Below are 12,791 nucleotides of genomic sequence, written 5' to 3' on the forward strand. Positions count from 1 at the left end.
ACAGGTAAGCATGGGGAAATTAAAAAAAAAAAAAAGTGAGGATAGGGAAAGCACCTATCTCCATCCTGCTAATTCTGGAAAAGAAGGATCCCAGAAGACCGGAGTTTACCACAGGGAATAAAATAGACCAAGAAAAAAATATGTTTATATTTCACCTTCTGGGGCAAGGAATTTTATAGAAGGAATACATTTCTTCGTAGAAACACATGAGTTTTTCCTAAATCATGATCTCCATCCAATACAAAAGACATTGCTGCACATAACACTTTCTTTCTTCTCTCTCCCATCCCTGGTATGACTGGGACAGTCTCTGGTACTACATCGTTACCTGAAGGTTTCAAAACAGTTGAGTCAAATAGCGAAAGGAATTCTTTAAGAATCTCTAGGGACAAGATTGTATGCTGCCAATCTTTTGTAAATAGTTTCATGTTTACACACTGTAAGCTTCACCATTTTTCCTCAATTGCTACTACAGAAAGCACATTTTTTGAAAAAGGTGTTGAAACCACTGAAGCAGGAATTTTACCCGGTGAGTTTTGCCGGATTTTGTATTGTCAGTGAGTTTTCCATTTGAATTTGCAGATTGTGAATAAAAATGAGGATGGCTGGAAAGTGGTTGCTTTTAATTTAATAACAGATCATAAGGCCAACCTACATTAGCATCCTGGTTTTTCCTGACGAATATACCATACATGTAATTATCTAGATACAGTTTTTTTCTTGAAACTTTACTCTGTTTTTTTTTTGGTCTGGCAATACCACAGTATTAGAAAGAGTCACCAGTAGTAAAGAAAGTAAGTGGAGATCACTACAATAGATGAAAGAAAAATTGTTGACTAAGGCTTTTATAAAGATTCCTAATCCTTGATCACAAGTTTAGATGCAGTTTTTTTGTTTGTTTGTTTGTTTTCTGGTTTCCTTCTGTTGTTCCATTAGAGAACCAGAGATACAAGTCACTTGAAGAAAATCATGTGAATATAAGTTAAACATTGTCTAATTTAGTAATCGGATTCTAGATTGTTCTAGATCTAGAGAAATAAGATCTATGAGGCAATTGTGATTTCCTCCCACCATGTTTTCTTTGAACATGCAGTCATTAGAAAGTGCATTGAAAAATATGCCAGGTTTAACATTTGGTGCAAGAAAAATTGTTAAACTGTTTTGTATTGCTTCCAAGAAACAGGAACACATGCCAATACTACACTCTTCTTAGGGTGAGAAAGGCTTTGTGAGGCTCATCCTTACCTCTTATTACAGGTATCACTGGAATAGCCTCTGGCACAACCGTTATTCCTGCGAATGCCAACACAGGCAAGTAAATACTTAATAATTGGCTCTAAGTAATTAAGCCTAGGAAAATAAGAGCCCTTCTCTGAAACTGACTGTCTATTGTAGCATCAACACAGCAGTCTTGACCTCATTCTTGTTTGCCTTTCTTAGGGGCCACCACTGGAGTTGGAATGCAAACAAGTAAGTACCAGTGGTTCAAATATGTTGCGTTCTCATTAATGAGAGCCTCAATGTAGGGGACTGTTGAAGGTAAAGATGAAGGCCCAGGAACAAGGGTAGAATGTCATTAGGAATGTACATTTCCAGCCACCTAAGGTTGACTTCTTGCTCTGAGTTTCTGTGTAAGTTCATAAAGGTGAACAAGAGCACCCAGGAAACATTTCTCCTATAAGACGTAAATCCATGAAACCTCATCTGTTCAAGGAGGTGATTTTTGTAATTCATAAAGGTGCTTTACGGGCTAGCTGCAGCATGGCCCAGACTTTCATCAGATTTACTTTCTCCTCTTGCTGTTGATCTTTGAAAATAGTGATAGGAGATGTGTCTGATATGAAATATTCTTCATTTGCTTTTGTAGGTACCTCTGTAATATCAAGTGGAATTACTGGTTTCCCAGAAAGTTCCAGCCCAGGTAATGGAAATTACTGGCTCAGATGAAGTTTACATGCTAAATATTCTTCTCCTCTTTAACACTCAAGAATTTCAGATAACCAATATTTATCTCTATGAATGACTATCCAACTTGAACTGTAAAAGAAAAGTTGCACCAGATGAACTTAAAGAGTCAAGGAAGAATTTATTTAAGAATATTACAATAGTGGTCAAGACTCTTGCACCAGGGGTGAGATTTTGAACTCAACACTGCTGAAACAAAAGACAGGAGGGTGTTTAAGTATTGGGGTGAACTAGTGGAAAAATACTGGAGTGTGTTAGGGGAGAGGTTGGTTTCTGTGATTAGGCCATCTATGTTTGCTAATTGGTGCATAGAGAATGAAGTTAGGCTCCTACCTCACAGAGACAGGGAGATAGGGGTGCTGTTATTCTTGATGATTATATTTCAAAGGGGTGACTCCCAGGTCTCTGAGAAAGACATTGCTGACTTGTGAAACTGGCCAGATGCTGGGGAAAGGTTTACATCTCAAAGAGGCAGAGAAAGAATTTACAATTACAAATTTTATAAAGTAAAGACTCTAAGAAAAGGAGTATAGGGATCTATAATCAGGAAGAAACATGTTTAAATTTTAATCAGGCTGAGGGGAACATTAAGCCCATCTTGATCAACACAGATATTTTCTCATTTTCTCTCACTCTGTCCCCCCACAACTAATACAGGAGAATAAAAAAACCTCAAGTTATAGGACGTAAAAGAGTTAATTGGGAAAAAAGTTCTTGTCATTTAGAGAAGTGGAGCCGTAAGTAAGAAATTTACTAGGGTCATAGGAAAATATTTAATTTACTTCTGGGAGCAAGTTGCTGCTAAGATAGGGACCTCTTATATTTCAATGACAGGAGCATGAACTAGCCTTAGTAGATGCATTAGTACACTCCAGGTGCTTTGAATACACTCCACTTTCCATGAGGAGATGTCTTAGGGCATGCTCTTTTGTGACCAGAAGAAGTTCATTGCTCTTCCCCTCCTCATTTTAGGTACCTTCAAGGAAGCATCTGAAACCACCATTGCTCCTGGAATTTCTACCATGGGTAAGTCAAATAATAATAAATGAACTTTGCTTGATGGCATCTCAGAAGACAGGATAGTTTATCAGAAATTAAACTCTAGCTTCTCCAGTCCCCTGTGCTCACCACTTTTAATCCTCCCTTGGTCACAGCTTTCACATGAGTCAAGGAAACCTCTGGAACTGGAATGCAAACATATGAATGCTGGCAACACAAACTCTTTGATGATCAGTGTACCTGTGATTATATACAAGGAGTTTAGTTTGGGGGAGAGAGAGATTGGGAAAGAAACAAGAGAGAGAAGCAAGGAAGATTAAGCTTAATTTCCTTTTGGAACACAAATTTGAATTTCAACTAGGGATATTCTTTTTTCCTAGGGTGTTTTTTTTGGGGTTAAGCTTTCACCAAACTCCTCTTCTGAAGACTTAGTTACAAACCTCTTAGTTTGAAATCTCTGAGTATGAGGTTATGAAATTACGAAATTTGCTATTCCTGAAATTTTTTTATATTTCCTTTTTGCCTCAGTGTCAAATGGAATAAAAACAAGCCCGATAGTGTCCTTCTCAGGTAAAATAAATGACCCAAATGTACTGGAATGAATTGTCTTTTCCGCACAAAGTTATCCCTGAGCATGAATTTGTGTGATCATTTTGCCCTCATAACGCAGAGACTTGATATGCATACATGTTATTCTAATAAAATGACAATACCATCCTTTTATTTCTCCTCAGCAATTACTGTAGTAACAACAGGAGATCAAGAAATTGAAAATAAAACAGGTCAGTATGGGAAAAGTCCTAATTTCTTTGTTACTTATTCAATACAGTAAGGTATTTCTTTAATACCTTATATGTGTTATACTCTGTAGCAGACACTAATAGCAAAAAAAAATCAATGAAATATTGCCCTTGCCATTTTATTACTTTGTACGTGTGTGTGTGTGTGTGTGTGTGTGTGTGTGTGTGTGTGTGTGAGTGAGTTGGGGGAGATTATTATGGGCACAGATACTATTAGGTTGGAGCAAAAGTAATTGCGGTTTAAAGGTTGAAAATAACTGCAAAAACCTCAATTGCTTTTGCACCAACCTAATATCTTTACAATGTGTTTAAAGTTAACCCATAAACACGTACAACAATTATGGTCCCAGAAGTGCAGTGACAGGAGTGTTAAATTCTACCTATTAATTGCTGGTATTGAGTGATGGCATCAGAAAGGATAAAGTTTAACATTGGCTGGGGTGAGAAGGAAATTCTACCAAAGAGCTCTTGAAAGACAGAGACACGAGACAGCATGAGTGGACTCAGAAATCAACTAGATATTGGTAATGATTGTACGAGTTTCAGGGAAGAAATGAGATTGGAAAGGCAAGTAGATAAGAGTTCATAAAGAACCTTATTTACAAACTTAGGAATTTATCCTTATACTAAATAGGATCCCCTTAAGGATTTTATTAAGAAAGTGATATGATCATATAGGTGTTTCAGGGAAATTATTTTGATAGCTATGTGGAGATTAGGATATTTTTCTTTATGGCTCCTCTTACAAATATCTTCAGTGAACTCTTGGAATTCTGGTCAGGGAATTCTGCCTAATAGATCATTTCTCTTTCCTATCACTACTTTCTGCTCATCTGCTAAACATTCATGATTGGGGATTAGCCTCACATCCCTCTGTAAAGAGAGACATTTTATCCCCAAAAACTCCCACTTTTTTTTTAACGATAATCTTTTTTCTTTTTTAATTTTATTGGGGAATATTGGGGAACAGTGTGTTTCTCCAGGGCCCATCAGCTCCAAGTTGTTGTCCTTCAATCTAGTTGTGGAGGGTGCAGCTCAGCTCCAAGTCCAGTCGCCGTTTTCAATATTTAGTTGCAGGGGTGCAACCTACCATCCCATGCGGGAATTGAACCAGCAACCTTGTTGAGAGCTCGCACTCTAACCAACTGAGCCATCGGCGGCCCCAAACTCCCACTTTTTAAATTTATTTTTCTGTACCTATTATTTGTCAGTGTCCCTTTCCCTAAACGTGCAGAAATTTTAAGTTCCTCTCAAATATTCTGTTGCTTCTAGGCCAGCTGTTTGCTTGGTAGATAGAATAAAAATATTAATTTGATTTTTAGCAGTTTGAAAATATAGTTTAAAATTTATTGGTAAATTATTGGGTTGACCAAAATATGTGATGTATGAAGTCTCCAAAAAGCATTTGGTGGGGGTGGAGATAGAGCAAGATTGAAATATTTCAAGAAGATAAAAAGGGGATAAAAGTTTTTAAAGGATTAAAACTAGGTAACTAAAACTACTTATATTTTTCTTAGATCTGAATTATCGTCTTCCTTCTTTGATTATGTATTTTGTTGCCCTATTCATCAGAATTGTCTTTCAAATTTTTTTTTTTTAGTAAGAGAAGTTTACCTTAATATTTCCTCATTTCTCTTTAGATTCTTGTATTCCCCTCCCATTAAAATTCAAGATCCGATTGGAACACTCTCTAACGGTGGAATTTCAAATGCCATAAGAAACAGAGAGGGAAAATAGATGGGAATATGTCTGTTTGTAAGACTAGCAATGTAGCCAATTATTTTCAGTAATTAGGTAACTATATTTACCTCCAAACTCTTCCAATAACTTTAGAGGCTAATCTGAGCTGTCTGTTTTTATACAGGATGTCCAGCGTCTCTTCCACCACCTCCAGGTAAGAATATCTGCACTTGAAAATCAATCATTCTGCGTTAATGGCTCTTGTAAGTCAAACTTCAGAGGTCATGCCAATAAAAGTCCCTAGCTATGAATATATTATATAATAGGAAAACTTAAAGTGGATACATTTAGCTTTTATTCACCAAATAAATAGAGAAGGGTAGTCTGTTTTCTCCCACAAAAAGTAATAAAGCCAAATCAAACAAATACATGTTGTTAGTCAAATTAGAGTTTACCTACAAAATAAAGTGTTTTATGTAATTATATGATATCTTGATCATAATATTGTCACTTGATAGTATTTTTTTTGAACTGGATAATTTCAGCTTTCTTGAAGACTGAATTGTAGTAAGAAAAATAAAGTTAACTAACATTCAGTAATTTTAGAATTCCTATTATTCTCAAGCCAATGTGATGTACTTTGTAAAAAGTGGCAAAGGTTAAAAAAAACATTCTCTGATCTTAGGATATAGGGGAAGAAGGAATATTATTTAAAAATATAGGCAATTTTCATATAAGGCTGAAAATAAATTTCACAGTAAAAAGTACGCAACATGTGTTACATAGAGTGCATGTTATGTGTCACATATATTTACATACAGTGTGTACTTTGGAGGAATCCTCATGTATTTTACAACAGAATTGGAATTTGAGAACAATATGTAGAGTAGTCCAAGGTATATAAATGAGAAAAGTGAGACAAATTTGGGAATATAGATTGGATCCACATTATGGCAGACCTCAGAAGCTAATGCCAAAATAAGGTATTTATTTTACAAGGCCGAAAGGGGACATCTACAGTTTTCAGTCAAAGCAATGATGAGAAAAAAATTAGGCTTTGGGAAAATTATTCTAACTGCACAATAGAAATTTGATTGAATCAGGAAGAGGTCTGAGCGTAACCCCTGCAAAAGCCAGACTATGCTATATCAAGGATAATAAATTTCTGGGGTAGTATTGTACCAAGGTGAACCAGGAAAGGAAGGGATTAATGTGAAGATGAAAATAGTGGATTTTGCAGATTATATGCCAAGTGATGGAAAGGAAAGAATCACAATGATTTCTAAGTTTTAAGCTTTAATCATTGAAAGAATAGTTTGGTCCTTAATAGGAGGCAGCCAGTTTAGATAGGAAACTGGTTTTAGGGGCAAGATGATAGCAATCTGCTTTGTGCACACTGAGTTTCAGGTTCATATAGATCTGCTGCTCTGCTATTTATTAAGCTGAGGGTGACCTGGGTCCATAGCTCACATGAGATGTTTGGACTGGGACTAGAAGTTTGAGAGTCATCTACTTGATATACAGTGGACACTGTGGAGATAAGAGGAAAGTAGCAGGGGAAAGACTAGAGACAAAACGAGAGGAAGAACAAGAGCTAATAACAAAGAGAGACACTAAGAGTGTTGAATCTGAAGGAAGGAGAACAATCTCAGGAAGATCAGAGTTACAAATGTCAGCTATTGTAGGGAACCTGAAAAACTGAGAAGGCCCTTGAGACTGGTAATTATCAAGTCTTGGTGACTTGTAGGATTATAGAGACAGAAGTCAGACTGTAAATCAGAAAGTAAAACAACACTCATAAGATTTATTGACCACTGGCAGGAGATATTAAGAATTCTCCTCTGCTGGGTCTTGTAAAAATAGAATACATACATACATACATATATGTATTCTATTATATATATGCTTGTTAGGGACAGTTTGCTCAAAGTAGGAGTATACATTTTATTTTTCCTGTAAGACACCATATGATCCTCCTTAATTCTGTGTCTCTGAAATCCTAGTGCCAATTACAATATTGGCTACTCAGTGGTTCTCTACAAATAACAGAAGGTTATAGTTTATGAAATTTAATTAGCATTTATCATTTCATGTTAACAGTTTGCCATGGTCCACTGGGAGAAGAGAAATCTGTAAGTATATGTTTTTTCCTTTACTTTAATCCAAATTTTCTGTCATACCTGTATTTGAATAGAATTCTAACTTGGTTTATATCTGTAGCCTGGAGACATATGGACCGCCAATTGCCACAGATGTACCTGTACTGATGCAAATGCTGTAGACTGTAAACTCAAAGAGTGCCCTTCTCTACCCACATGCAAAGCTGGAGAGAAGCTTATAAAGTTCAAAGCTAATGATACGTGCTGTGAAATTGGATACTGTGGTGTGTATTCATAGTTCATTATTTGCATTGAATAGAAAAATTGTTTCCTTATTCGTATAGTCAAGAGATATTTATTGAGTTGCTAATATGCGTCAAAGACTATGCTAGATAGATGTGATAAATAAAACAGAATCGGCACTTGCTCTCTTAAACTTTATTATCTTTGGAGTGAGAGAAACCCAGAATTAACAGCTATGAATATTATCAGTAAATTAAAGGGAGATGATGGTATTATGGGAAGCTCATTATAATTATTAAATAGAATCCCATTTATAATTTCTGTTTTGTAAATGAAAAAAGAATTATATTTATTTTAGGGTAAAATAATGTATGTATTTTTCAGAGCCAAGAACATGTTTATTTAACAACACCAACTATGAGGTAAGGTTTTCTCTACTTTACAATATTATTATTAATGTAATTATGAATAAATGCAGGCTTTTTCAGCTTTTAATATGAAAAAAATCTTAAGTTCTGGTGGAGCAGAATCTGTTCATTTTTTCCTATATTCATTTCAAAAGGAATGTCAAATGTAACACTCAGCATAACTTGCTCCAAAGGGAGAAAACATACTTGGTTGCTAACCAGTTAGCAATGGAGTTTCTGAATAATATTTCCCATGGGTCTCACCAGATGGAGAAGACACACTTTGTAACATTCAAATCAATGATCAGAGTTAAACTGTAATTATGCCCAGAAAGATCAGATGACCAAACTGTCAGAGATCAAATAAGAAAACCCAAAAGACTAGAACCCCATTATGTGACTATATCAACAGAATATATTCAGGGGTGGATTTTGACAACTGATTTGGCATTTTGGAATAAGCATCAGGAATTCAAAAAAACCAAAAACAGATCATTCTCAAATTGATATTAATACATTTGAACTGGTGATACTAAATATTAAATAAACTAAAATAAAATATATGTGGTGTGTTAGGAAATATATAGAAGCAAATCCTATGAGAGGTTTAATTTTATAATTCATTTATCACACTCAAATTTCTATCTGGGCATCTTAACTTTTAGTTTCCAAAAGTGACCTGGCTTGAGAATCTATGACAGTTTTTAAACATCAAATATGTTTAAAGAACAAAGGAAAAGTTTTATCTCTAATCATTTATATGCAAAATAGTTGAAATAATAAAATCTCAGTTTAGTGGAAAGTTCATTTTGTAATTTGAGGCCCTGAAATAAATACAATTTCCCAAACTAATGTTTGAATTTTGAACATAAATTAATTATCAAGCCATCCAGAGGGCTTTAAAGTATAGAAACCCAAGCAAAAATAGAAGTAAGATGTCTTATCGGACTTGTCATTTGCAACAAACTTATTTTGTGCCTTTTTTTTTCATTTATATTTATTGTTTGTTTTCCCTCATACTTAGAGTGTAACAAATTGGTCAATTGACTACTCACCATAAAATAACCTGCCTTGAAAATACTTGAAAACTATAATAGAGTAACTATAGGTGAATCTTACTTTGAGAATCTTGACACATTCTGTGTTCTCAATGAGGAACTTTGATTTATTCATGGAAGTAAAAGGCTTTCAATCCACCTTTTTAAAAATATTAACCTAAAGACTGACAGTGCCTCCAGAAATTCACTAAACATCATGAATTTGAAAAATTTGTACACGTTTTACTGTCAACCTCAAAAAGAAATTAAGGTGAATAACTATTTTGTTCCCTCCCCTTTCCTACCTCCCAGATTGGTGCTTCATTTAGTGATTCCAATAATCCATGCATCTCCTACTCCTGCCAAAACACTGGTTTCGTTGCAGTAGTCCAAGATTGCCCAAAGCAGACCTGGTGCTCAGAAGTAAGTCATCTTCTTAAGCAATAAACAAGATTAACTTCTCATGTTCAGTACAAACACAACCTGTCTTCTTTCACGTTTGAAAAAGTTTATATCTGGCCAATGGACATAAATTTCTTGTAGATTTCATTCCAGGTATCTTATCTACCTTTTATTGTCAAGTATATTTTTTTATATCAAAGAGATATTTGCAGGCTCTATAAAACTTAATCTATTGCTATTATAGAAGAAATAAGTTACTCTAGAAAGCGTTTTGCTATTTTCAAACAAATGAAAAATCCTACTTGTTTTTTTTAAGGCTCGTGGACTCACAATTAATAATTTTCTATAAAAATAGAAAATTTTCATATAATCACACATGTTTTTATATTCAGGTCTTTTTTTGTGACATAGTCTTTATTTTTATCCTTCCCAAATATGGGGAGAGTTTTGTATTCAAGAATGCTTAAGTTTAAATTATTTAAGGAAGGTTTAAGGTTAACTAATTTTTCTTTCTGAAAGTATAATTGATAATATGGTTTAATGCTTTATTTTAGAACTCCAATATTGGATAACAACATTTATTGAGTTTTTATTGAGTTTTTGAGACATTATATGTTTAAGATTGCAATAATGTACAAGGTAAACATTCCTGCCTGTGAAAAACAATGTCTAGTAGTAACATCATTATTAAAATATTTTTCAATTAAAATAAGTAAGGAGTAATTTTTTTTATTCCTTTGCATTTTATTTTAAAGAAAAAATTAGTTTAAATATTGTTTTTCCCTTTTGACCCACTGTTGAAAAAGTTAATGTTAAATACTCAGTCTCATTTTTATTACTACTCTCTCCCATCCGTGCTTATTGATCTGAGATCAGCATACTCATCTGTTCCATTTCCCCCCTTTGTGATGCTAAGTAATGTTTTACTAATTATAGAAATTACAGAAGATTTTCAGTCTTTTTTTCTTCTTTTCTCACCCATATAGAAAGACAGAGTCTACGATTCAAACAAATGTTGCTATACATGTAAGTAAAATCAAGCTCCACATGTATAGGAAATACCAAGTGTTAAAAAAAATTTAGTGTTTCTTTAAACCAAATGGCAGATCACTAACAAAAAGTCTCCTGTGTCTTTGACACAACAGATATTATAACCTATATGCATAAACTAATAATTGTTATTTGTATAGAATGTATTACATAATTACTTGTTCATGTTGGTTGTAACATTCTTCCTGGTAAAAACCAGTGGTGCTTACAAGGGAGAAAATTTGATTTTCATGAAAGAAAATTTAGCTTGCTCTCCTAACATCAGCAGGTTATGTTGTAAATTAGTATATTAAATCGTAAGGATGATCAACAATGAGAAAATAGATATCAAAGACAACCATGACACTCCATCTTCCCTTCCCTCCCCACTTTTCTTTACTACTTCTTTCTCCCTTGTTCCCTTCCCCCTTTCCTTCTTTCCCCTTCTCCTTCTTCTAAGATAGTGATACAGCAATGAAAATAAGATAACATTTATTGAGTATTAAACAGGTACCTTGTGCTGGGTGCTGAGATAGTTAATCCCTTCAATAACATCATCAAGTAGTTATTATTGTTCTCTATTTTATGGTTAAGAAAACAGACTTAGCAGTTGTTAACGTTAAACTTCTCTTCTGACTCTCTTATCCATTCTGTTTTAGGTAATACTAATTGCAGATCTTCACTTGTGAATGTGACTGTAAAGTACAATGGTTGCAAGAAAAAAGTTGAGATGGCAAGATGCATAGGGGAATGCAAAAAGACCATCAAGTGAGTTGTTCTTTGAATGTGTGCTGTGAGTTAATTTTGGAACATTGTAGAGGAATTTAAGCTTCTAGAACATTACATGGAAAGTTGTTACATGATATTTAGTGATATCTAAAATAAACATTTTTCAAAAATAATGAATTATTTTGAAGTAGTTTTCTAGATATATCAAACATAACACATTTATGGCAAATGTGTTTATTTTCATAGTGATTACAGAGAGAACTTAAGCAAATACTCTTGCTTAAAAGTATGTTTTTAGACTACCACTTGCATTTTAGATATAACATGTATTACATGTTTTCCTTTATATATACTTTCATATATAGACTAATATATGAAAAATAATAACAGTATTAAGTTGTACATTTAAGTCTGTTTTATTTTTGTACCATAATTAATATGCAATTATAAATCTCCATTTTGAATTTCTTTTCTTCTGTTTTGTTTTGTGGTCTTACATATCACTTATCACTGGTCCACATCACAAATTTATAGTAAGGGAGAAATGGAATGCAAGTTGTAGGGAAATAATGAATTGGTTGGGAGGCTTTCTAAATCACCTAGATGATTAGAAGTTGAGCATTGATGTCACTTTATTTCAAAAAATATTTACTACTGATTTTTTTTTTTTTTAGGTACAATTATGATATCTTTCAACTGGAAAATTCATGCCTTTGCTGCCAAGATGAAAAGTACGAATTCAGAGAAATTGTTCTTGACTGTCCTGATGGTAGTACACTACTTTACAGATACAGGCACATCACAGTGTGTTCTTGCTTAGACAAGTGCCAGCACTCTATGAGCGCAAATGAGGCGTAATGTTAACATTACCTTACCAACAGGCAGATATTTATTTTATAAGTGAACAAAAATAAAATCACTAAATTGCAAGAGTAACTAAACATTTGTATCTCACTCAACAGTGAGTTTTCATTATGAGGCATTTTGTTCTTTTGTTGACTGGCTCTGAAAAATAAATACAATTTTGCAAGCAATTAGTGAGCACGTGTTTATTTTATAGCAATAAGAATTCTGCAAGTCAAGGAGAAACTGAGTCATATCATGGCTCTCCCGTATACTTTTATTGTACTCTTCATCTCATGAGGTCATTATCCTGTTCCCTTCCCTTCACTGTTAAAGTTATTGAAAATATAGTCTTTGTTCTCTTTCCATACGTCTCCATGCCCGTTGCCTTGCTCCTTTCATTCTACTACAACTCCCTCTGCTTAGAACACCAGCAGCCCCCTTATACATTTTCTGTAGGGTCTGATATCATTTCTACTCTTCCTTTCTTGACAATTTTTCTTGGTGTTTCTGTGGCATCATTCTTAATTATTATAACAGTCCTATGTTTTGTGAACA

General features: G+C 34.1%; 1 protein-coding gene across 1 annotated transcript; it reads left to right on the top strand.

The window, feature by feature from the left end:
* Positions 1–1,372: 1,372 nt before the first annotated feature.
* LOC141570113 (apomucin-like) lies at positions 1,373–12,386 on the top strand. Its single transcript, XM_074325833.1, has 13 exons — positions 1,373–1,470; positions 1,868–1,921; positions 2,938–2,991; positions 3,493–3,534; positions 3,699–3,746; positions 5,629–5,658; positions 7,545–7,576; positions 7,665–7,827; positions 8,171–8,208; positions 9,543–9,653; positions 10,619–10,658; positions 11,321–11,429; positions 12,065–12,386. Exons 1-13 carry the CDS (start codon positions 1,461–1,463, stop codon positions 12,246–12,248), a joined length of 915 nt encoding a protein of 304 aa, XP_074181934.1. The 5' UTR covers positions 1,373–1,460; the 3' UTR covers positions 12,249–12,386.
* The last annotated feature ends 405 nt before the right edge of the window (positions 12,387–12,791 follow it).

This window comes from Rhinolophus sinicus, chromosome 1, assembly GCF_057876585.1.
Source record: "Rhinolophus sinicus isolate RSI-liver-muscle chromosome 1, RSI-T2T, whole genome shotgun sequence".
Lineage (NCBI taxonomy): Eukaryota > Metazoa > Chordata > Mammalia > Chiroptera > Rhinolophidae > Rhinolophus > Rhinolophus sinicus.

Excerpts from the sequence above, each read along its gene's own strand:
- LOC141570113 (XM_074325833.1), top strand. Across the intron at positions 3,535-3,698 it reads CCCGATAGTGTCCTTCTCAG|CAATTACTGTAGTAACAACA; the intron begins GTAAAATAAATG and ends ATTTCTCCTCAG. Across the intron at positions 3,747-5,628 it reads AGAAATTGAAAATAAAACAG|GATGTCCAGCGTCTCTTCCA; the intron begins GTCAGTATGGGA and ends GTTTTTATACAG.